The sequence below is a fragment of the Camelina sativa genome, chromosome 15, assembly GCF_030686135.1.
Source record: "Camelina sativa cultivar CO46 ecotype springtype chromosome 15, ASM3068613v1".
Taxonomy (NCBI): domain Eukaryota; kingdom Viridiplantae; phylum Streptophyta; class Magnoliopsida; order Brassicales; family Brassicaceae; genus Camelina; species Camelina sativa.
The window spans coordinates 2294043-2319276 of NC_141894.1; the positions used below are offsets into that span (position 1 = coordinate 2294043).

The 25234-nt window shown below is 34.1% G+C and overlaps 5 protein-coding genes and 1 pseudogene across 7 annotated transcripts; 2 read left to right on the plus strand and 4 right to left on the minus strand.

Annotated features, from left to right (window-relative positions):
• Positions 1-985: 985 nt before the first annotated feature.
• LOC104744738 (shaggy-related protein kinase gamma) lies at positions 986-4318 on the plus strand. Its single transcript, XM_010465835.2, has 12 exons — positions 986-1366; positions 1800-2025; positions 2110-2202; positions 2295-2354; positions 2437-2709; positions 2796-2927; positions 3016-3156; positions 3251-3301; positions 3397-3492; positions 3581-3664; positions 3760-3862; positions 3992-4318. The coding sequence occupies exons 2-12, from the start codon at positions 1909-1911 to the stop codon at positions 4072-4074; spliced, it is 1233 nt and encodes a 410-aa protein (XP_010464137.1). The 5' UTR covers positions 986-1366; positions 1800-1908; the 3' UTR covers positions 4075-4318.
• A 1881-nt stretch (positions 4319-6199) lies between these two features.
• On the minus strand, positions 6200-8371 carry LOC104789338 (putative 2,3-bisphosphoglycerate-independent phosphoglycerate mutase 2; the record flags this gene model as incomplete). The annotated part of the gene is made up of 6 exons (XM_087489149.1): positions 6200-6577; positions 6997-7169; positions 7282-7619; positions 7751-7906; positions 7999-8094; positions 8174-8371. Coding segments are annotated over 4 exons (651 nt in total), but the record flags the coding sequence as incomplete, so codon positions are not given.
• Positions 8372-8777: 406 nt separating this feature from the next.
• LOC104744739 (uncharacterized) lies at positions 8778-12218 on the minus strand. Of its 2 annotated transcripts, none has more exons than XM_010465836.3 (3): positions 12025-12218; positions 11021-11377; positions 8778-10932 (listed from the first exon to the last, which is right to left on the minus strand). In XM_010465836.3, exons 2-3 carry the CDS (start codon positions 11362-11364, stop codon positions 8934-8936), a joined length of 2343 nt encoding a protein of 780 aa, XP_010464138.1. In that variant the 5' UTR covers positions 11365-11377; positions 12025-12218; the 3' UTR covers positions 8778-8933. The 2 variants fall into 2 exon arrangements, with proteins under 2 accessions (XP_010464138.1, XP_010464140.1); XM_010465838.3 differs by having other exon boundaries at positions 11021-11367; positions 12025-12215.
• Positions 12219-16606: 4388 nt separating this feature from the next.
• On the plus strand, positions 16607-17286 carry LOC104744740 (uncharacterized). The gene has a single exon (XM_010465839.3). The coding sequence runs from the start codon at positions 16719-16721 to the stop codon at positions 16992-16994; it is 276 nt and encodes a 91-aa protein (XP_010464141.1). The 5' UTR covers positions 16607-16718; the 3' UTR covers positions 16995-17286.
• Positions 17287-18902: 1616 nt separating this feature from the next.
• Positions 18903-20071, minus strand: LOC104744741 (agamous-like MADS-box protein AGL80). Its single transcript, XM_019236959.2, has one exon. The coding sequence runs from the start codon at positions 20001-20003 to the stop codon at positions 19155-19157; it is 849 nt and encodes a 282-aa protein (XP_019092504.1). The 5' UTR covers positions 20004-20071; the 3' UTR covers positions 18903-19154.
• A 1282-nt stretch (positions 20072-21353) lies between these two features.
• Positions 21354-22578, minus strand: LOC104748035 (agamous-like MADS-box protein AGL80 pseudogene; annotated as a pseudogene). The gene has a single exon (XR_015581788.1). The product of XR_015581788.1 is annotated as an agamous-like MADS-box protein AGL80 pseudogene (transcript).
• Positions 22579-25234: the final 2656 nt, after the last annotated feature.

The window sequence follows — 25234 nt, forward strand, 5'->3', positions numbered from 1 at the left end:
ATATATATATGCGTGTATGTATGTATGCATATAAGCAAGTAAAATACAAAATTGCCCATACTTTGTCGTTTTCGCACCGTCCCCACTTCTCACAGCTTTGTCCAAATATTCAAAATACTCCAAAATAATTAAATTATTCGGTTGTTTCTTTCGACTATATTTAACAAGTAGTAAATTATTACTACTAATATACATAATAATAAATTAGGCTGGAAATGTCATTATATTTATGGCTGTTGGTTGTTGAACTAGATACTCATAATTTTATAGCAGACAATTGTATGACATCAATGAACTAATTATTGGACCTATGTAAGAAGCTGTTCTTTTTAACAAAAGCACAGATTAGAAAGAAACAAAAAAAAAACTGCAAAATAATGATATACTTTATAGAGCAGATTAGTCCATTTAGCTTAGCAACTTTGACAATATGAGTTTGACTAGTTTTAAATCTAAAGTTGGGGAGAAAAAATGGTTCTCAGAATAGAGCTACTAAAATAAATCCATATAGTATTTATATGTGCCGGTACTTATAGTATCAAAGTTAATGAATTAGTTAAACATACTACATATTTTTGTTAATACTTATGTCACTTTCAACCTAAGACCACTTCCATTGTATTTCTCTATTTTTTTCTCTAAAATAGAGTAACTTAAAAATAGAGCATTAGTTTCTTCCAATGTATTACTCTATTTTTATCTCTATAATAGATTTAGTGTAAAAAAATAGAGGTGAGAATAGAATTGCTCTATATATAGAGCAATCCTATTATTTTCTCTATTTTAGATAAAATATAAAATAGGATTGGAGCAAATGTTGCTATATAATAGAGATTTGACTCTAAAATAGAGTAGGGTTGGAGATGCACTAAAACAACTTCGAGATAAAAAAAAAAAAAAGAGCAGAGAAAATAAACGTTTAAAGTATTAAGGGTATAATAATTTAATAAATATATGATGAATAAAGAGGGGCCAAAGTTTGAATGGTCAAAACTCAGAAAAGAGGAAAAAACAAAAACCAATGTACTTTCAAACTCCCAATTTACTAACTCCGAAGACTCTCCACCTTTTTTTTTTTTTTTTTCTTTTTTTTTTTTTAAATTTAATTTATAATTTGATGATATAATATGACTGTCACCAGCGCATTGTAGCATAGACAACACCATCTCATCAAATAAAAAAGAGCCAAAGCCCACAAAAAAAAATTATTCATTCGTCAGACCAACAAAAAGGGGGAGAAGAGAGAGAGAAGAGGGGGGGGGGGGATTCATCATTCAATCAAAGCTTCGTTAATGGATCTATCACTACTAATCATATCTTCTTGATTTATATTATCATTTTCCCCTTCTTTTTCTGGGTTTCCCGGGTACGTTTCAATCTATTTCTCTTTCTTTTTTGCGTTTTTGTTCTTAGATTTCTCTTTTAAAATTCTGGGTTCTTATAAAGTTTTCCAATTTCCACCAATAATTCATGGTAGATGTTTTTTTTAGATAGATCGGTTGAGATTTGGTTTTTTGACAAGATGAGATAGATTTCTATGTTATTCGTCCTTTTTTTTTAATTAGATTTTTCTTCATAGGTTTTCTCTTTTTTGGGGGGTGATAATTGTGTCCAATGTCTCGTTAAAAATCAAAACTTTGCATGTTGGTAGCTTCAAAGATGAGTCTTCTTTTGAGTATCGTCAAAATCTATGAAATTGCCTCCAATGGAACTGATTACCTTGTAACTGTTAATTACAGATATGGTTTATGAATAATCATGAGCTAACGATCACTTTGCTATATGGTTATCTCCTGCAGGGTTGAGCTTTTTTTTTTTTTGGTATCTGATTGAGATTTGAAGAGTGGTGACAGAAGAAGAATTCTTCATTTCTATACAAATTCTTCTGTGTTTATTTGTATCTTTGGGATGGCCTCCGTGGGCATAGACCCTAGTGCCGCGGTTAGAGATTCTTCTACTGGAAACGCTACTGATGTTGATAGATTACCTGACGAGATGAAAGACATGAAAATTCAAGATGATAAAGTAAGGACTTGATGCCATTTTTGCAGGTAGTTCTATGGTCTTTTTATTTTATTTTTCACTGACATATGTGTTAATGATCTCTAGGAAATGGAAGCTACAATCGTGAATGGCAATGTCACTGAGACTGGCCATATTATAGTAACTACTATAGGAGGAAGAAATGGCCAACCTAAACAGGTTTGTCTTCTGCAAAACCGATCCTTTATTAGTTGATTCGATAGGATTTTTCAGTAAGCTAAGTGAGTTTCCTTTGTATGTTTAAATTGCAGACAATCAGTTACATGGCGGAGCGAGTTGTTGGACACGGCTCTTTCGGTGTTGTGTTTCAAGTGAGTGTTAGTTTTTGTTCTTTCTTCTGAGTGTCAGCTTCTCTATGAAACTGTGTCTGACCAGCTTCTTTATTTTGTTCAGGCTAAATGTTTGGAAACAGGAGAAACTGTTGCGATAAAGAAAGTTCTGCAAGATCGGAGGTACAAGAACCGCGAGCTTCAAACAATGAGGCTACTTGACCATCCTAATGTTGTGGCTTTGAAACATTGCTTCTTCTCAACTACTGAAAAAGACGAGCTTTACCTCAACTTGGTTCTGGAATACGTTCCAGAGACTGTGCACCGCGTCATCAAGCACTACAACAAACTTAACCAACGAATGCCTCTCGTTTACGTCAAACTATACACATATCAGGTAGATTTAATATCCACAAAAGTGTGCTTACAATTTTACATGTCTTTGTGGAGATTTTGTTTAAAGAGTTTTTCTACGTTTTGCAGATTTTTAGGTCCTTATCCTACATTCACCGTTGTATCGGCGTGTGTCATCGTGACATAAAGCCTCAAAACTTGTTGGTAAATCCACACACTCATCAAGTGAAACTTTGCGATTTTGGAAGTGCGAAAGTATTGGTGAGTTTGATGAATCTATCACTCCAGGGGAACATTTTGAAGCAGTGAGGTTTATTCATTTATTGATCAATGGTGGTTCTTGAAACAGGTAAAAGGAGAACCAAACATATCATATATCTGCTCTAGGTATTACAGAGCACCCGAGCTCATTTTTGGAGCCACAGAGTATACTACGGCCATTGATGTCTGGTCTGCAGGATGTGTTCTCGCAGAGCTTCTTCTCGGACAGGTAAAAAACTGTTGTCAAATCTCAAATCAAACATCTTTGTTCTGGTTAAAACGTTACTCCGTGGTTGACCAATCTGTTCTTTTGTTCATATCAGCCATTGTTCCCGGGTGAGAGCGGTGTTGATCAACTTGTAGAGATAATAAAGGTACTACCTTTCTTCTGATTTCACTCTAATAACTGTGCCAGGTTACACCTATTCAATGTATAATGATATACTTCATGTATTGATGAATTGAGTAGGTTTTGGGAACACCAACAAGAGAGGAAATCAAATGCATGAACCCCAATTATACAGAGTTCAAATTTCCTCAGATTAAAGCTCATCCATGGCATAAGGTTTGTATGTTCACATTACATGTCAAAGTTCACATGTTTTGTCTTCTTTAATTAGCTGTTAATTGCAACATTTTTCATCATAATCCAGATTTTCCACAAACGAATGCCTCCAGAAGCTGTTGATTTAGTCTCAAGGCTTCTTCAATACTCTCCCAATCTTCGTTGTGCTGCTGTGAGTATTTTTCTAAGTCATCTCATCTCACCTTCATTTATTCTGCAAAATCTTTTGTTTCTTTGTCTGATTTGTTGTATGATGTTGCCAACTAGCTCGATACATTGGTCCACCCATTCTTTGACGAGCTAAGAGATCCAAATGCGCGATTACCCAACGGTCGTTTCCTTCCACCGCTCTTCAACTTCAAGCCTCATGGTACTACCACAACTTCCTTATTTTCAAATTGTCAAATGTTGGCCTTCAAAAAGTAACTAAGCAGCTCAAAGAATCATAAAAATGAGACTTGAACTCGTGTTAATTTGTTGCATCTGTTGTGTGAAACAGAGCTTAAAGGTGTGCCTGTGGAGATGGTGGCTAAGTTAGTTCCAGAACATGCGAGGAAGCAATGTCCGTGGCTCGGTTTGTGATTTGTGTGCTATTACCTGCAAACACGAAAACTAGAGCAAAAAGCAGTCTGAGAAATTCATCTCTACTCGTCTCTCTCCTTCTCTGTATTATTATTATGATCATATCTCAATCTGATGATTTAGTAACCCTTTGTTTGTTGTAATGAGTAGAGAAAGAGCGAATCATTTGTGGGGGGTTATGATATTTGTATAAGCCAACAAAAAAAAGATATATTTTTATGAGAGTTTGGTGTTTTCTGTCGCACTCTTACCAAATATCAATAACAGAAGTAGGCGAGAAACACCGATTCAATGTGGGATGATTGCGAGTCAAACACAAGAGCAACACGATTGAGGTGAAGAAACAAAGAACCTAAACAAAGATCAAAAGAAGATAAACTGCAGCAGAAGTAAATAGACTAAAGCCAAGACTGAAACTGTAGAATTTTTGTTTTTTTCTTCTAATTCTTTCTCCTTCATCCCCAAGCTTCATTTGTCCCCTTCAAGCCATTCTCAGTAGCTCTTCTTTCTTCTCCATTCCAAAAGCGGTTCACTTAATGAGTGAGAGAGACTTTCAGCATGTGCAAGAAGACTTGAGTTTTTGTAGACTACAGATCTTAATTTAAACGTTTGATTAGACGATGACAGACCAACTGTGGTAGGTTTTGTCTTTTGTGGCCATTGTATTATTGCAAGACATCTCAGATGATGACAGGCCTACTGTGGCCATTATACTTGAGAGTTCACAACTTGGGAATTTTATAAAGAACTAGCATTTGGCCCGCGCTACGCGCGGTAGTTAGATTAAAGTCTATTTAGGATTTTTTGTTTATATTATTTCTTGGTTATGTAAATTCATCTTTGCATCTGTTTTTGTAGTTGATTTATTTGCTTATGTTGTTTAGTTGGATATTTTTTTAAAATAGGTTTTGCATTAAATATAATTTAGTGCGCTGTTTATTTTTCAAAAATTGGGATCATCATGTGTGTGCTGTTTATCTTTCAAAAATTGGGATCATCATGTGTGTGTTTTTAATGTTTTTTTAAAAAATTATAATGAGAAGTTAACATTGTGTAGTAAAAGTTATTATTTCGCTGTAGTTGTTAGTTTTGCTTAAATTATAATTATTTGTCATTTTGTGGTTGGATTGTTATTTGGTTTTTTTATATGTGGTTATGGGTTAGAGTTTTAATTATTTTCATATGTATTTAGTAAACCGTGGGAGTAGTTTTTTGTCAATGTTTTAGTGTTTGGAGTGAAAAAGGTTGTGGGTTTTACTAAAAAAAATAAATAAAATCAATAACTTACATTTTTGTTTTTTTGCTATTATTTTGTGTTTCAGCCATTGGGTCCAAATTCTTTGTAGGGCTTAAAATGTGTTGGTCTATTGGATCATAATTGGTATGTTATTGAGTTAAGAATGGATTAGTTCTCTTTGAAAATATGATGTCCTCCTGAACGGGTAGCAGATGAGCAATGTTTGCGATCTAGAGGACAGTATGAGTATTAAACCTATTACTTTGATGCTCATAATCCTTTTTTCAGTCATCCCTTTCATCGATCCATAATTTGTTTTTTTCTGTTTGCGTATTTGGGTGATTTCCTGCTCGCTTCGCATCTGTAGGGAATATTTGGTTATCCCCTTGTTGATTTTGTTAAATGTAAGTATTAACTGGTGTGCAAATTTGTTTATATGAAAATGTGTTGTCTTCCTTTGATTTCCTAATTAAGTTGTGAGTTGTTTTGTGTTCTTAATTGTAATTTTTTTCCAATTGTCCCCAGAATTGTGTTTTGGGATAAATTATTTTTTGTGTTTATGTTGATGTTATTTTATACAGTCCGGATTGTTGTTTTTTGGCTCGGTTTTCATTTTCATAAAATTTAGTGTTATGGTTATCTAATTGAGGCACTCGTAGTTTACTAAAGGTTTGTGCATCTCTTACCTTCTTTTGTCTTTGGTGATGGTTGTGTCAACTGCTGCCAAATAATGTTAATTGAGTTCTAGCAGAAAAAGGGGTGATAAATAAAAACAATTTTAAAAGCATCCATAAATTTTCCGTCTTTCCTGGCAAGGGCAAAGAGTTACAACAATGAAAAAGAAAATAGCATTGCATGGTTAACCAAATAAAAAAGATGATCATGAGGTGGGCACATGGTACTGCACAAAACCTTAGTTATGGAACACTGAGCTTAAAAATCTTAAGAATTTAGTAAATAATCACCTTGAGGAGAAAAGGAAGGACAAGTTTCACACCATATGCAGATAGTTGAGACATCATAGCTCGAGCAGCACATTCTGCTGCTTCACGAACTGCTCCAGCTTGGTCAGAGAACAACACCAGAAGTAAGGGTAACATCTTTATCACATACCTAAACTAAAAGAATGTATATTACCAAGTTGCAATATTTACTTTTGGCATATTTATCATTAGAAAGTTCTCTTACGATTCAAATAATTTTCCAAGCTTCTCGCAGAGACATTCAAATGCAAGAAGTGCTCCTTCACGCCGTTTCGCAGAATTTCTGCAGCCAAAACACAAACAACACAGCATAAGTGAAGTAAGGGTAATAGTGAACTTCTACATATTATAGATGTTATACAAAAAGACAAAGCATCAATGACATAAGAAATAACCAGCAACTAATTAGCCCACTTCATTGGAATATTGACTTGCAAGGCAGCCTTTCTATTTGAATATAAATCGATTATGTCAACAGTGTATTACTAAAGAGAATAAACAGAAGAGCTAATGAATCAAAATGGACGGACTATATGCAGAGGATGTTTGGTCCCTCAATATTATAGTGAACAGCTACATAACCTCAGAAAAATATAAATTAAAATACCAAAACACAAGCTTGAACGGCATCACAAGCAAACATGCACTCCTAAAACACCGATACCATATAAATATAAAGTTAAAAGAATGCATAAGAAATACCTGTCAATAAGTGCATCTTGCAAAGTGACTATAAGACCATATTTCTTCAAGCTAGAAATTCCAAAGCCCATAATTACTCCCGCAAGACCAAAAGCTGCCCCTCTACGCTCACCATATTTATCACTCTTCATTAGCTTATCCAAGAGCCTTGAAAAAAGGGCAGGGGCATCCTCCTAACAAAGCATCAGAGATTAACGAAAACAGAATGAAATACTACCCATGCCAAAGCCATTAGGTATAGCAAAAAATGTTTAGGTAAGATCTCAAAATTTGTAGGAAACACACCTGCTTTGATAGCACAAGTGGAGAAAGGCATGTTGAGACTGCACGTTGCACACTTATTTTTTATGTTGTATACCAACTGCTTAGCTGTTTAATTGATCCTCTGTAAGTGTTGCTTGTGTTGCCCTGCTTTGATTTAGTTATTCTTTTTTGATTTTGTATAGCCGAGTTTTTCTATGATGTAGTTGTCCCTCAAGGTAAAGACCTCTTTGCATAGAACTCTTTACAAAGCCATGGAGGTTCATCACTGTCGCTGCTATATTCGCAAGCCCAGGTGTCTCGATATCCTGTCTGAACCTAACTCCTGCTGACAAGCCAGGACCTCCTATGGCAATTGGCACCTGCACACACACATCATGTACAAATTTCACCACTTCTGGTAACAAAACTTCTCATGCTTAATATTTATACTCAGTAGCAACTTCCACATTCTGGTCATAGCCCAAATTGTTTCAGTATTGCTAGAACTTACTGGTTTCAGGGTGGGAGAGGTGAGAATCTGAAGCTTCCCTTCCTTATCAAGAGCAGGCTTGCCGGATTTGTCTCTTTTGACCATGTCCTCAGCATTTCCGTGATCAGCAGTAACAACATATATCCCTCCTACCTGTTCTATGGCATCAAGGATTGTCTGCAAACCAGAGATCAAAAACTCAGTTGAGTCATACCTACTAAGAACGGTTTTTAAACATTCCTATGCCACAAATTTGATTGAAACCATACCCTCACAGCAAAATCAGCAGCTTCACAGGCAACAATAGCTGCGTCAATATCACCAGTATGACCCACCATGTCTCCATTTGACAGGTTAACACGCACCTAAAAATTCACTCACAACAAATTCAGAAGCCGAAATTTTTAGTGGGTTGAGACAATATGACAAGAGAATACACCTTACCTGGTCAAACTTGCCACTAAGGATAGCATCCCTTGCTTTCTCGGCAATATCCATCGCTTTCATCTTTGGCTGGACATTGAATGATATTCCAATATCACTTGGAATCTCAACGTACTCTTCTAACTTTTCACTAAAATATCCAGAGCGGTTGCCATTCCAAAAGAAGGTGACATGGCCAAACTTCACAGTCTCACTGTTTCAGTGAAATAAATTTTCAATGTCAGTTACCATTAACTATATAATCTCATAAAAAAAACACAGGTAGAGAAAGACAGGGATGACAGTGAAAAGGTGTGGAGAGACGCTTCAGGTCGCCCAATGGGGGTTGCGGAGAGTTGAGTTACGTGGAGAGGGTTTTAATTTAGCTGGCAAACAAAAAAGTCTAGATTGGGCTTTTAAAGAGATATGGGCCAAACAAATAAGAAGTGTTTAATAGGTTATGTCGAAAATTAAGAAACAAATAGGAACTGCACTGTCAAAAATTTGACCTCATTAAATAGAGGGAGTGGCTGACGTGGCAGCACCAGAAATGAGTAAAAGGTAACTTTATATATATAGATTATATTGCTAATATATTTTTCTTTAGGGTCAAAATCAAGAATTATTTTCTATGAATTAAAAAATCCCTTGAATGGAAATGTTTAATGTAAAAAAAACTGCTTTCTTACAGATTGATCACTTTCAAGAGGTTGATGAAAGGTAAAAAAGAAAAAAGAAGTTAATAAAAAAAAAAACACAAAGTGAAGAGAATTCCAAAAAACTAGCATTCAAGAAGATATTCTTTACAAGTCGACTTGTTGTGACCAAGTCCCTTGCACCTACTACATTGCAGCTGCCGCTTCATCACTTCTTCCGCAGGCGTTTTCTTCTTTGGCGGCCTCCCTGGCGGTCGCCTTGTTGGTGGAGGCGTTACCGTCACTGCAGAACCTCCAGAACTCTCTCGACATATCTCTCCTTCTAATAACTGGACTGGATTTATCGACAGTGAATACATTGCCCTATAGTTCTCAACAGTAAAATATCTAGAACAGTAATCATATGGATTAAGTCCGAAAGAGTTGATAACCGCGAGCGCGTGGTGACACGGCAAACCTGTTAACTGCCACCCTTTGCAGCTACAGTCACACTGCTTCATGTTCACTAGCTCAAACGTCTCTCCACGGACATGGAACAAGTTGTTATCTGCGGGTGCTACCTGAACCGTTTGCGCTTTTACACTCTCCTTCTCTAGTTTCACTTCCATGGAAGGAGTCAATTTCCCATTGGCTTCGGTGGCACTGATCCGTCTCACGTGGATCAATCCCATGATTTTCCCACGGATCACATCGACCATTTGAGTAATTGGTAGATCATTGGCGTCAGAAGCCCAGCTAAAGAACGGTTCACCTGAGTGTGAAGTCATGTGGTTGTACCGAGCACCCGGGAAGTAAGCGTTGGCCCAGTGATCAGGCTGGCTCTTTTGCACAATCCAGTCATAAGCTTCCGGTGAGAGGCCTTTGATGTTCTCAACATGTCTTTCGAATGAATCAGGTCTCGGGGCATAAGCTGCAGAGTAAAAGTCGTCGACGATTAACCGCTTGATCTCATGAGAGAATGGTCCTTTCAAGTCTCTGATGAGCTCGTCTGTCAAATACCGCAAACAATACGCATGGAACGATTTGTCAAACACTTTTGGGATCGATTCCTGCAGATTCTTTTGTCTATCCGCAACGAAAGTTATCTGGCAAGTTATTTGGCAAGACGTGGATAGCCCAGATCTCAGCTGAAGCAAGAACCATTCCCAGTTATCATCTGTCTCCGCATCGACCACTGCGAAAGCCAGAGGAAACACTTCGTCGTCCCCATCCACAGAAGTAGCAGCTAATAAAGTCCCCTGATACTTCGATTTCAACGGCATACTGTCGAGAAACACAAGTGGTCGACACGCCTGGAGAAAACCAAAAACTGAGGCGTGAAACGAAACAAAAACACGGTGAAAACTTGAATCTTCCTTTGTCGTGAACGTAGCGAGACTCCCCGGATTGCTTTCCATTATCTTCTCGCAGAACAGTGGAAGCTGTTTGTAACCATCCTTGTAAGACCCTTGAAGCTGCTCTCTTGCAATCTCTTTACCACGCCATGCCTGAAAGTAATTCAGCTGAATCCCATACTCTTCCTTGATGTCACTGACAATGTCTTTCGGTTTATAGTTAGGAAAAACTTTCAGCTTCTCCTTGATAATGCTAGCAACCCAGCTTCTGCTCGTCTGAAGCCCATTAATCCCACCTGCACCTTCACAAGTATGTGTTGGATTCATTTTCTTGATACAGATCAGCTGAGTTGTTGATAGCCTTGAAGCATGGATCCTCCAAGGACAACCTTCGGCTTTACACTTAACTGTCACTCGGTGGCTATCGTTCTTTTTGTAGCGGAATCCAAACTGATTTGCAATGGCGTATTTCCGCAGCGCTTCACGGAACTCCGCAACGTTTTTAAACCTTTGACCCACTCCTGTGATTGTGTTCTGCCACTGCTGTGTTCTTGCCTTTGTGAGAATATCTCCTTTCGGATTCGGGACTTCAACAATCGCTGTCATCATATCGGATGGATTAATAACAATCTGTGCATCAGCAGCTCGGTCCATGACTTGCTCCATAGTTACAGCGGGAGGAGCTGAGACTGAGATTGAGATGGGAAGATCTTCTGGTCCCATGGTGTCATCTATCATGTCGTCCATAGGAACCGGGGGAATCGCTTCAGACAATGTTGTTCTGCTTGATCTGGAAGCATAGAGGAACCCTTGAAAACTTCCAAAAAAAACCAGCAAAGATAAGGCAAAATGATGATTAATGTGACGGCTTTGATTACCTGCTAGCCGGCATGTTTGAAAATTCAGGAGCAGCTTCTTCAGGTAAGAGATAGACATCAGCAGTGTTTGAGTTCTCGTGAAATTTGATCATCCGTTTCAAATCTTTATCGTTAGATATCGAGATGAGCGTCTTCTTGTTATCAGGGAGGAAGTATTTGAGAGAAACTGTCCTGACATCGCAATTAAACATCTCCCCAATTTCTGAGATAAAGTCTATGAATGTCATCTGCTCGTCCACGTCTATTGCGTGAGCATCGCCGCCTTTGTACAGCAGTGATCCGCCTTTCTCTGTCTGAAATTCCCCACCAGACATACATATTGCTATGACCCGTTTCCCTGACATGTCCTGAAACAAGCTGAAGAAGAAAATCAAAACACAACCAAACTACCAAATCTCCTAATTTTGTTGGTTTCCTAAAGCTTTCCAATGTCACAAACCGAACACAGAGGAGGAATCGAACTCTGTAAATTACCTACACACAACAATCTAAGCTCTCAATTCTGATGGAAAACTATATAACAAGCATATCAAAATGATGAAAGCACATTCACTGATTCAACCATCAACCAATTTGGTTCCTGAAACTTTGAATCTACTGTAACTCATGAAAACCACAATCATCATCGAATTGCAATACATAAAACAGTGAGTGAGATTGAATTCAAAAAGGTTGGAAAATTTCGAGGAAAAGGTTTCAGCTTTATGAACCTATCTAAAATTCCAGAACAGCTAATCCTCGTAAACCTAAAAATTGATAATTGATAGCCTCAGGACACAGTTAGAAGAATCTGCCACCTAACAACGACATAGCAATAGTAACATTACATCGGAATAGAAGATAACGACGTCGAAGAATATTACTCAGGGTAAAATCACAGAATTTGCGCAAATTAACTAATTTGGGAAATTGGGAAGGAAGAACCCTAAAGCCAATTTTTTATTTGTTGTTGTTGTCTGGGTTAGTAATATAACTTATAATAAGAATGAGAGAGATCGAATTACCTCAAAATTGCGGAGAACGAAGAAACCCTAATCCTAAATTGAAGTGTGTTTTATGATCTGATGATTCTCGGAAGTAGTTCACGACAAGGAAGAGGGAAGAGCCTGACGTGAGACGACCTTTGGTTTTTTTTTTTCTTCTTCTTTTGCATTTATTTTTTTTTCCTCACATTAAAAATACAATAAATTTTAATAATAAGTGTTAAAAAGATAATAATAAATTAATAAGTGTAGTTTTGACCCAAAAAAAAAAACAAAAATTAATAAGTGTAGATTTGAGTTGCTATTGGTAAATTATTTTTCTTATTTTACTGAAAAAACTTATTGAAAAATTAAAAGATAAATTTATTAGAAAATTAATTTTCTTTATTTTATTATATAAGATAAATTTAAATTTGATCAGCATTGCAAAAAAATAATAATAATAATAATAGCAAAGAAATATGTCAAATAATTATCTTTAGCCAGCAATGCAAAATTAAGTTAAAAATATCACCACATCCAAAATTCGAGTGTTTTTTTTTTTTGTAGTGTAATATTTAAGTTTTTTTTTAAATAAAAATGATTCTAGTTTTTAATTAGGTAAGACCCAAAACTTAAATACTTTAAATAAATATAACAAAACCGAAATAAGTCGAATTTGTGGAATGCCTAATTTAGTCCATAATGTTTTTTTGTAAATTAGTATCTAAGTTTAAGTTTTAAATATTTTAGTTTTTAATAAGTTAAAACCTCAAACTTAAATACTAAATAAACGTAACAAAATGGAAATAAATCGAATTTGTGGAATGTCTAAGGATTACAGCATCCAAAATTCAGTTAGTCCATAATTTTTTTTGTAATTTAGTATCTCAGTTTCATTTTTCATTTAATTTTTATATTGTAGGTTTAATATATAATATAAATATTTTATTTTTGTAAAGAGATGGAAAGAAAGAAAATTTACCTGGCTAAGGAATGGATGATTTAGGGGAAGGGAGACGATGAATATGATTGTTGAGCCACTTCCATCATGTGCTTTCTTAATTGTTGGACTCTTAACGTAATTGTAGCCACACACAAAGAGCAACAAAAAAAAGCTGTCCAGGATAGATGATATCTTCACTGCAAAAATAACAAAAGATGTATTATTGTAAACAAATTAATCATTAGAAACTTTAGAAACTATGAAGCGATTCCGAGAACCTATGAGCTAAACAAAAACGCATAGTAGAAAATTTCGAGGGAATATAGTTATCAGAGCTCTGAGCTCTGCTTACCATAAACGATTGTATATTAATGGCATTGAGAAGAAGAATACTCCTTAAAATTTCGTAGAAGCAAACAAGAGAAAGTTTCGTTATGCAAAAAGAACTGAAGCCAACAAAGATCGAAACAGAGTAAAGTAAAAAAAGTTACCTTTTTTTTTTAGAACAGATTGCTTCGATCAGATTAGTCGGAGGCGTAGGGTTAGATTACGAACAGAACACATTGAATTAAATTGCCTGATGATGATCGAAGTAATAGAAGAAGAACACGGAGACGTACGTAGGGTTAGATTACGAACAGAACACATTGAATTATATTTGATTGATGATGATCGAAAGTAGAAGAAGAAGATTAGGAGATGAAGAGCGATCGATGATGAGTCTCTTCTCTTAGCTTAATTTGCACTTTTTATCAAGGATAGTTGGAAAAAAGAAATATTATTTTGAACGTTGGAAAGTAACGGCTACAAATGGCTATTATGTAATAACGACGTTACGATTACTGTGTCTAATCCACTGTGGAGCTCTGTATCCCCCCCCACACACAAACGTGAGAGATTTAAGATTACTTTCATGGGCCTAGGGTCTGCTACAAGATCCAACTGTTTATATATAGCTCGTTAGTCATCCATCCCAAGCTCGTTAGACTTCCCTTACTTGATCAATACAAAAAGACAGATTTAAAGCAAAGGACTTGCTTCTGTCAATAGCAAACATGAGTCGCATTACGTCACGACCTTCTTGAGTCAGCAATCTATTACGTCACTCTTCCTTAAGAATGCAAACTACATGTCGTTTTTTTGAACTCCATCTCTTACGGACACTGCTTGCCGATTCTCCAAATTCATTCGTAACATCGTGCTATCTAAAGGCCAAATAACGTATCTCCCATGCTACTCGAAAGGAATGAATGGTTTACGATTTCACCAAACAAACAAAAAAACGGCAGAATCAGACCAGAAAGCGATATGTTTATATGGACTATGGATTCGTTTTATTTTTAGGGGTATAGTTTCTGCTATGGATTCGTTTCGTTTTTAAACAAAAATAATACTATTAATAATCATTCTAATTGATTACAGCTAAGATAACTCTCTCTATCATCTCAAAAACAATGCGACGACTTAACCAATAGAAAACATTAGTAATAAGAACAAAGGAAATAAATGTAGATGATTCTAGAAACAAGTTGGAGCTTTATTAATCTGTTGGCTATGGTTCCTGCGCTTACGTACTCTGATATTTCTATATAAGTTATTACTTAATTTGGTTCACGTGATGTAAAAGAATAGTTGAGTGGAGAATTTTTACCCTCGAACATAAGACATGTAACTTTGCTATTCGAATCGAATCTAGAAATTACTAACTCACACGTTTAACTAATTACTGTTACCTTCACATCTAGAAATTATGAATAACCTATTTGGACGATGACTCGATGAGACTGAGTCGTTCTATTTTGGGCTAACAAAATTAATCACATTTCATGTTAAAAGATCAATCGCATCATTTATATATATATATATATATATATATAGGGTATAGCCATCAGCCATGCAAGAATTTTGCTGGTCAAACTAGGCGATGAACTCTGATGGAGGTGGATTACCTAGCTGTGGGATTGCTGCTTATAGGTGAAAGATTACCAAAGAAGATTAGGATATATTTTAAGAAAAGAAGCATATTAGATATTAATCACTTCTAATTTTATATATAGCTTGTAGTTGTTGGATATATATTCTACAAAGAAGCAAGAAGAAACTCTTATATATTGTCGTGTATATTAAAATATCAAGTCGTTTTATTCTCCAACAGATTCTTTTTCACTTCTCCTTTTGACTGTGTGCATCCGCCCCACCATATTAGAGAATTCATTATACTTAAAAAATCTATATAGTATTTGATTTTGGCGTTTTGATATGCAATTTACTGTAGCCATCTTCTCATCCTCATTCTAATGTGAAACGGATTATTATTAGCTCCCTCGTTTAATAAGTTCAGCATATATTATTGTAACAAACTACAACGCCTAACTTTATTTTCCACAATACACATATAATGCGTACGTATATTTTAAGTTTAGATATTGCTATTGGATCGGAGTTTGGAAAGATACAAAAAAAAAAAAAAAAAAAAAAGAGAAAAAAGCTCGTCGCATCCTTAAGCATAAATTGGAAATTCAAGTATTATAAGACGATCTTCGTGAATTTGAACCCCTAACGTTTGAGGGGTGGTGATTTGAGAGGGGTTTTTGAGATAATTCACATTCTTAATGACATAAATAACTTATTTGCCACTCATTATTCTTCGGCTAAAACAATAAAAGAATATAATTAGGGTTAACTAGTGTTAATATGAGAAGTGTTTTGGAAAATAAATAAAGTGGCCGTAGTTAGGCAAGAGTTGCTAAAATTGGTAAGGAACGGAGAGAAAGGAGAAGAAAGTGAGAGTATGTTTGAAACTGATAGAAAAGAAAATTCCATTTTAACTAAAACAAATAATAAAACAACGTTTAATTAGAAAAAGATTTGGTTCCAAAAAGAACTCTATAAAAAGGAGGTTGAAGAAAGTGAGAAAGAAAATGCCAAACAAAACAGAGAACTTGGACGCCTAACCAATGCTTTTTGTTTTGGTGTCAATTGAAAACAACACATTACATGAATTTCTTTTGCTAAAGCAAAACCTTCGAGCACCATGTGATTGTGTCACCAGTTCACGTGTTTTAATCCGTGCCGTTAATATCCCCGACGGCCCGACTACTATTACTTTTGTATGCGTTATGACTTATGAGCTTGAGTCTATATAAAACTTAACGTTCAATGTTCATTCAAATAGTCAATTAGTCATATACTATAAGAAATATTGAAAATAAAAATAAATCTTGAGTCACTATTCAAAACTCTCTGAGGAAAAACAAATGCAAACGATTGAGGAGTCGTAATAGAAAGTTCTAGTTCTTGATATAATTTTGAGAAAGAGCTGCATGATTTTAGATAAAATAATAGAGCCACACCAAAATCAAAAGCGAACCAAACTTCGAACATATATATTATATCAAACTCTCTTTCATTAACTTTATTTTATAAATTCTTTGTCTGTATTAATTTATTCTTATAAAATAATGTGCCAGATTAATTTGCAGTGATTATAGTATAAACTTAATTTAACTTGGCGTGTATTATTGTGCATAACATGTATAATAATATATGCTGTCATCTCTTACTATTCTTAACATTTTGGAACGTTCGGTTTATTATATTATTGGTTCACTCGTTAATATTTTGGTGGGTCATATTCCTTATAAATACATGCGCAAACCCACCTCTCCACTTAAGACACCAACACATCAAAACAACTTCTAATAAATAAACAAATCTCTGTCGTCTCTTTTTTTTTGGGTGTATCTTCGTGTTCTTGTTTCTGTCACAAATTCTTCAAGAACGAATAGTAATGGGAGGAAACAAGAGATCACAAAGCAGCAAGAGGTTCTCTCTCTTTAGCTTCTTCAAATCACGAAGATCTCACAACAGAGTGGAAGTGGACGCTTCTTGGGACGACGTCGTTTACACTCGCAAAGCAATGGCTAGTGATGAAGACAAACGTCATTGGGTCGCTGAACCAGGTATCGACCGTAAAGCTTCTGCCTTCATCGCCAAGTTTCATGCCACTCGTGTCTCTGAGTCCGAGCGTCAGACAGTCTCTCCTTACCGATCCGACAAGGCATGATGATGGATTAAGGATGAGTATGATAATCAATGGCTGATTCACTTCTCTGTAAATTGTCTTTCTCTTTTTCTATGTCCTTGTTATAATTCGTTGATTGTGTCCTAAAATGAAGCTTCTCATTCTTTTGCTCTTTTCTCATCTTCTAGCTAGTTCTATCATATGGGGTGTTTTTTGGTTGTGATTCTGTCGGTTAATAACTCAAAGTCATCAGATTCGTCTTTGTATAGTTCCTGCTCGTTGTAAAATCGTCATAATTTAAAATGAATAGAAAAGAATAAAGATTACTACTGAATCCTCATAAATTTGTTTTAAAATGTGCCTATATTATAAGAGTAACAAAGCTTTCTGGATTAGTCAAAATTAATTCCCTTCGTAAATATTTAATGAAGTGATTTAATGTCACGTTTTTCCTACCATGATGACAGAAACAAAAAAAAATGGAGTGAATAAGACTATATTTTGGCTTGCAAACACCAAAATTTACGTTGTGTTTTGTTCGAATTCTCACATATAGACAACAAATTGAACCAAATCTAATATATAGATCAAGTCAGTCATGGTCAAACTGGTTTGAAATTAGAAAACCTATAAACTTTCATATAATAATCAAAGTCAAAACGACGTAACTTTGATTAATCCGACCCATCCGAAATAATAATTAATGAGATGATCTCAATTGCAATGGTTCTAGTTAACGAGTGTATGGGTTTTTAATACAGTACTAATATCCTAGCAAAAAAAGTTCGATCACTGAACGAGATCCGTTCAATATAAAATAACTAAAAGACAAAGATTTGAAGACAGCTATTAGAATCAAACAACTTTATATGATTGATATTATTTGCATGGAGGGGAGGTCCTTGTTTAGTTCCTGCTCTCAGATAATGCAGCAGTTGTTGTACAAAAGGTACATTTACGAGTACTTTTATTCTTCTCTTTATTTCTTCCTTCGCCTTTGAGCCTTTCCTTGGTTCATATATATACTCTTTACTTTTACTGCCAAGTGCCAATTATTACCCCAAAATATTCCCTTGAATTCAAATTTAATGGTTGTAAGTCTAGTGATCTCTTGGGGAGTTAGTGGTGCCTGCATAACTCATGATTTGTGAGTGTGTCAGTCTACGAGATTCGACCACCGCGAATAATAAAATAACAATCACTCACAAAACATAGAACGAAAAGAAACAATTAAAACTAACAAGGCCGCTTAATACTTTCTTGACGCAGCCACATTTTGGTGATTAATGCATATATAATTCATATATACGTTAAAGACCATTGATACCATCATACCTAACTAATGGTTCGTAATTTTCGAAGAGTGAATAAAATGATGACAAACAAACAAAAAAGGTGGACAATAGTAGCCTCAGTTTCTGTTCACGAAAAGAGGAATTCATAGTTAGAATCATGAAAAGGTGTGATTGGAGTACTACTATATATGCATAATCTTTGGAAGACTCATTAATGGCTAGTACTCATCGGTCTCAAATAGTTGACTATTTAGAGAAATGACTACCATCTATTTGCACCCCACATGTAACTCCACTCCCGAATTTGTTCAACCCAAGGATCAAGTTGCACCCCAAAATAACACACAAGGACCACTTGAATAGTTGAATTCATAGAGAAAGTTGGTTTTGAGAAGTATTTGAAATTCAAATTTCTTTGAAGTATCATTTTTTCTTTTCATAAAGAAACCTACTTTTTTTTCATCTAAAAAGCAATGCCATTAATTCTTTTTGGTTCAACTGTTTATTCTGATTGAGAAAGAGATAGTTAAGCAAGAGATTTTCCTTTTGCTTTATTGGTATCAATATGGACCGAACCAACGGCTGAATTTGGTTGTTATACTCTTTATTCATTGTATAGTTTTTATATCTCTAATTAGTAAATTATAAAACTAAGTAATAAAACTATTTTAGATGTTTATTAAGATTCAGCATTGAAAATACAATAGGGTTTTTTTTATATTTTTTTTTTTTTTTGTGAAAACAAAATTAAAATTCTAGAAAACATGAAACAAAGGGAGTCATAAATTCTCCAAGAATGGAATAACATAATAACTCTTATTTTATGAAATACGAAGACAATGCATAATCTAGGGTTGCCGGCCGGGAGTAACAGTTGATGTAATCCATCACAGGAAAACTCATTTGTTCAGGAGAGGTCATCATCTGAGACCAACCATTCTTCTTGCTGATTCTGATTTTGACTCGGATTGTCAATTCCATCTTGATGCACACTTGGACGATATACATCCTCTTGTTGATATTGATTATGACCAAGATGGTTAACATTTGCATTATGATCATAAAAACCAACAGCTGGATTCATCACTGGATAGTAATCTTGTTGGTCAGCAGCAGCAGAAAAATTGTTACCGGGAAAAGCATTAACCTCCTCTGGTATCTGGCTTGGAGAGTTGGAAACATTGAGAGTTGGAAAGAATTGAGAATTCACTTCACCTGAAGATGTTGGTGCCATGACATTTGTAGCAGCTTCGGATGATTCACCATATCCAACATGGGATTGCCTTAGGATTTTGTTTTTGTGGTGATGAAGTTCTTTAAGATATTGATCAATGTACTTACACAAATCTTCACGGTGTCTGTTAGTCAGCTTAAATCTATCTTCCTTCCCACCAAGAAGCTCGAACATGGCCTCTTTCATCATCCTCTCCGCATTGTCCTTCATCTTTCTCTTGTTATTCCCCATGGCTTTTGATATGTTTTGTTTGAGAAAGCCTTCGTGGTTCACCATTTTCTTCTCTTGCTCCATATCTGTCAGCATCTGGAACTTCTCCACGACGTTCTTTACTCCCACGTTCGATGGCCAGGCCTCCGGGGTTGAGTTGGATGGACTGTAAACCACAGCACATGCTTCGATTCCGCAGAGTACGGAAAGCTCGTGGATCTTTTTCAAGAATCCTTTCTTTCTCTTATTGAACGTTGCTCTCCTCATTGGATCATTTTCAATGTAAGATAGGTTTAGCCTCTTTCTCGTCATGATAATGGCCACAATTGAAGAAAAAATATGTGTGTATATGAATTATGTTTTAGTGATTTTGTATGTTGTGTGTTGTTGTTTTAATCAGAAGTTCGTTTATATAGAACAAATGAATTATTATTTTAATTAAAGGATGAGCTGTTAAGCTGGCAAAATTTAATAAAAAGATTTGCTTTTAATCTTATAAAAATTTATTAATTACATTTTTTAAGTAAAAATCTTTAGTGTTGCCACTTGGTTAGATACAATAACGAACATTTATTGGTGAGATTAGCTGTTCAGACTACAAGATTTATTACCATTAAAATAAAATTAAAACCATCACTAATGTTATCCAGCCACTTGTAAAATTCTGGCTAAGAATGAGTAAATGAAAACACCAAAAGTTATCATTTTTTATTTATGAAGATACACTGTAATTAAATTTGGTGAAATTGTTGTCTATATAAATTATAGTCATATTTATTATTTTATTTTGAATAACAGCTAATATGACACTAAATCAGATTATTTACCTTTTGGGATATCATGACTAAACATATTTTAGCTGTAAAACATTATCTTCTCTATCAACTTAATTATTTTTAGATATGATACAAAAAAAATTATCTGGCATTCAACGGATTTTACAGCTTGTCAAGTATATTAGATAAGATTTTGTGAAAAAAAAAGTTCCTTTTGCTCTTCCTTAAAATAAGATTTGCTAGTTAGAGGTAAGATATTTTCTTGGTTGTATCGTTCGAGTAATTCTAAGGTCGAATACATTTTTTGGTGAAATTTTTATCAAGCTCATATTTGAGGCAAAATAAAAAGTAACACTAATCAAACTTAGTGGACACCTAAGTTGCATGAAAACGAAAATGGATATACGTAAACAAGACGTTTCGGAAAACGAAAACAATTTTTCTAAAATTTAAAAATGAAAACGTTTTGGAAACATATATATATATATATATATCTGGATATATGTGTATATATATAACAAAAAAAACTGAACATAAAACCTAATCTAAACGAATATTTGAAACAACACAAATTCAAAAACATAAATATTAAATAGTTAAATTAAAACAATAATAATATTATATATTTATATGTATTATGAATATAAGTTTTCAAATTATTTTATTTATGAAGTTTTTAACCTAAATTAAAATTCCGTCGTATTTTCAAAACGAAAACGGAGTTTCCATCTTGTTTCCAAACAAAGATTTCTAGGAATATTCAGATATAATATGTTTTCGTGACTTGTTTCGGTATTTTGAAGAATTTTTGTTTTTGAAACGTTTCGGAAACGGAAAACGGATTTATAAAAAAGTTTTCATGCAACATAGGTGGACACACAACAAAAACGAGAATAACACAAAATCTTTATAAAACGATAGTCATCACAAAATATAATAAAACGATAATAAAAAGAACATTTGAAGATAATTATTTGTTTTGCTTACTAGAACTTGAAACACACTCAGCCACTCTTAAAGTCTAATAAGACCACATAGAAAGGAAATACTAACGAAACCATGTATTATTGGTAGGACTTGGATTGGTAACGGGGATCGTGCTGCTTGTAGTAGCGACGGTTGAAACAGTGGACGAATCACCAAGGATCTGTTGATCATGCTGGTGTTGGGGTTGGTGGTTATCATCCATCAATAGAAAACCCCTTTGCTGATCAGCATCTGCATAGTTCAATGGTTCAGGCTGGTGGTGCGTCATCCCCATAAACCATTGTTGTTGGTTCTGACTTAGGTTTAAATTCAAACTTGGAGATTGCTCATAGAGTCCAACATGTGGAGATGACGGATAAAGAAATTGTTGGTGATGTTGTTGTTGTTGAAGATGGTTTAGAACAGCTGCCAATGATGAAGAACCGGCCTCATTAGTTGTGGTGGTTGGTGGGGTTGTAGACGCCATGACTTCCATTGATCCAGTTCTTTCAAAGGTAGTCCCGACCGCCGCACCAGCATTGGAAGACTCGCCGATCTCCATCCCAGAGTTCTGTAAAATCTCAAACCTGCGATTAATATCTTTGATATAATTATCAATCATATAACCTAAATCGTTAAGATCCATGATATTCATATGAAACTTTCCCATGTTTCCTAACAAAGACTGGAACATGACTTCCATCATCTCTATCTCCCGGTTATCTTTTCTTTGTCTCCTGAAATGATCGGACGCTTTCGCAATCCTTTGTCTGAGAAAGGTTACTTGGTCCACCATCTTCTTTTGTTGGTCCATTTCTGGAAGCGCCCTGAACTCTGAGACTATCCTTTGCGCACCGGAATTTGATGGCCACACTTCGGGATTGGAATCGTAGGGACTGTAGATGATGGCACAAGCATTGACACCACACAAAGTGGAGAGCTCATTCACCTTCTTCAGCAACCCTTTCTTTCTTTTCTTGTAAGTTGCTTTCCTCGATGAATCGTTGGTAATGAAAGCAAGTTTCACTTTCTTTCTCGCCATTGAAACTTATTCTCTCTTTGTTTTTTCTTTTTGTGTGTGTTTGTTTTGTTTTGAGTTAGCCGATGAGTGTGTTATACTTATATAGTGATGAAGCGGCACAAACATGTGTCTCTCCTTCAATATTAGATTTACAGCTAGTTGTCTAGTCATAAAATTTTTAAGTGCAGCGAATGAAGCTGTATTATAGATTTGTTTTCATTATTGGGGGTCAAAGATTCTTTCTCAATACGTATCAGGAATTACTCATTTTATTGGATACTTTGACTGTGGATTATTGACTTGTAAATTAACGACAAACGAAAAATTACGGAGATAAATTATAGCTTTATATTCTATAGCTTGTTAGGTAAAGAAATTTAAAATGCCTTTTGCTTGTGAAATGTAGATATTTATCAATATTTGGAGTGGTGAAGACAAATAATATGGAACTAGGTATCCCGTACAGCACGAATGTGATATTTTTCATTTCAATTAAAAGTTCTTAAATCGATTTAGGATTAAAATTTTAAAAATTATGTAATGTTAGTATTTTTCCATAAAAATTAGATGACGTGTACAGATTATTGCACTTATGTAACCTTAACATATCTATTTTGGAACTAAAAGTATGTCTTCTCCCGTCATGTATCGTGCCGTTAGAAAATTTATGTGCCATAACCACTTTCTTATAAATGGTTACTAGATTAGGACTCGTGCTAGAGCACGAATTGAAATTTTTTTTATTTATATTATAATTTTAAAATAAAATACGATACCGAAGATCACGATTGATGCTAGATTAGGACTTTAAAAACTTTTAAAATCAATCATATAAATTATATTTTATTCTATAATTATAATATAAATAAAATAAATTTTAACTTGTGCTCTAACACGGATCCTAATCTTGCATTAAGGTTTAATTTGTAATTTCTGAATACAATCCCGAAGATCATGATTAATCTTGTTAAATTAGCGAGATTTGATTCTTTTTATGATTAAGAGTATATTTTTATCCCTTTAATAACTTTTTTATTGATGTGGTTTATCAATAAAATCTGTGGAAAATAAATTGTTAATATTGTGATTCTAGATATTTGGAATCATATACGTGATCTTCCAAAAATAAAGTTTAGAATATCCATGAACAATCAATTTGGAATAACTCCTTTAAGATTTTCGGTTACAATTAAGGTTTTATTTGTTACAATTAATATATGGATTAATTAATAACCTATGTATAACCTATTTGTAACCATTTATTAAAATTATAAAGTCTAGCAAAACAATGTTGTGTACTTCTGTTTTATTATAAGAGCACAGATCATAATCTAGCATTAAGGTTTTAATTTTTAATTTCTGAATACGATCCCGAAGATCATGATTAATCTTGTTAAATTAGCGAGATTTGATTCTTTTTTTATGATTGAGAGTATATTTTTATCCCTTTAATAATTTTTTTATTGATGTGGTTTATCAATAAAATCTGTGGAAAATAAATTGGTAATATTGTGATTCTAGATATTTGGAACCATATACATGATCTTACGAAAATAAAGTTTGGAATATCCATAAACTATCACTTTGAAATAACCCGTTTAAGATTTTCGGTTACAATTAATGTTTTATTTGTTACAATTAATATATGGATTAATTTATAATCTATGTATAGTCTATTTGCAACCATTTATTAAAATTATAAAGTTTACAAAAACAATGTTGTGTACTTCCGTTTTATTATAAAGGGGATCCATTAGACAATGTATATTAAAAAAGTTTGGCTAAGAACTTTAGATAAAATACAGTAATTTTCTATTTGAATATTTAATTTGTATTTAATAAAAATCATAATTCTCAAAAAACTCTCAAAATATTTTAAAAATACTCAAAATACATGTTTTAAAGTAGATACTTACATGTTACATAGTCAACCATTCTCTTATAGGTCCATGAAAATTAAAATTTGATTACCGAGTGGACCACAAGTAAATTTAATTGAGTTAATATATTTGAGAATAAATTAATGTGTAAATATGATTTGACATGTAACATGAAATCATTGTGAATTCATAAATGTATTTATATAAAATAGTGTATAAGTATATAATGCTATGGAGTGATTGTTTATAAAATATTTGTAATTTCTGAATGTCGATTTTTTTTTCTTTTTGAAATCATAAGCTCATTTTTCTTTTTATTTGTCTTTTGTAAATATAATTACGACATACATCGAAAATAAACAGTTAAAAATTTGAATCCCTAAAACATAATTGGTTTACAAACATAATTGGTTCACAAATAATTATGATTTTGATAATTATCGGAATAGTAATTATCGGAATTAAGATTATAATCTTGCTCCAAATTTTATTATTATTGTCAAAAACAAAATTAGGAAACAATTATATATGTGTGTAAAAAAATTTTAACGGCCCATGAACATTCAAATTTGATTATTCAAGTATCCAAATCAAAACAAAATATATAAAACGACTTGATCATCTTGGGTAAAGTTTAGAGTAATCATTTATTAACACAATAGAGGTAAATAAGATGGGTTACTCGAGAGTGTCCTACTGGGACGCATATACGCAAAAAGCTTGTCCATTTGTGAGATACATACAAATTCTATCATCTTGTTGGGTAAAGTTTAGAATATCTAATAGTGTAGCGTTCGAGTAATTCTAAGGACGAATAGTTTTTTGGTGACATTTTTATCAAGCTCATATTTGAGGCAAAATAAAACGAACACTAATCACACTTCATGGACACACAATAGA

What these genes read in the sequence shown, in the direction of transcription:
- LOC104744738 (XM_010465835.2), top strand. Translation starts at nt 1,909, where the DNA reads ATGGCCTCCGTGGGCATAGACCCTAGTGCCGCGGTTAGAGATTCTTCT. An exon ending in TTGGAAGTGCGAAAGTATTG is followed by an intron (nt 2,928 to 3,015) that starts GTGAGTTTGATG and finishes TTCTTGAAACAG; the next exon opens with GTAAAAGGAGAACCAAACAT. An exon ending in CTTCAACTTCAAGCCTCATG is followed by an intron (nt 3,863 to 3,991) that starts GTACTACCACAA and finishes TGTGTGAAACAG; the next exon opens with AGCTTAAAGGTGTGCCTGTG.
- LOC104744739 (XM_010465836.3), bottom strand. Translation starts at nt 11,364, where the DNA reads ATGTCAGGGAAACGGGTCATAGCAATATGTATGTCTGGTGGGGAATTT. An exon ending in TCAAACATGCCGGCTAGCAG is followed by an intron (nt 10,933 to 11,020) that starts GTAATCAAAGCC and finishes CTATGCTTCCAG; the next exon opens with ATCAAGCAGAACAACATTGT.
- LOC104744740 (XM_010465839.3), top strand. Translation starts at nt 16,719, where the DNA reads ATGGGAGGAAACAAGAGATCACAAAGCAGCAAGAGGTTCTCTCTCTTT.
- LOC104744741 (XM_019236959.2), bottom strand. Translation starts at nt 20,003, where the DNA reads ATGACGAGAAAGAGGCTAAACCTATCTTACATTGAAAATGATCCAATG.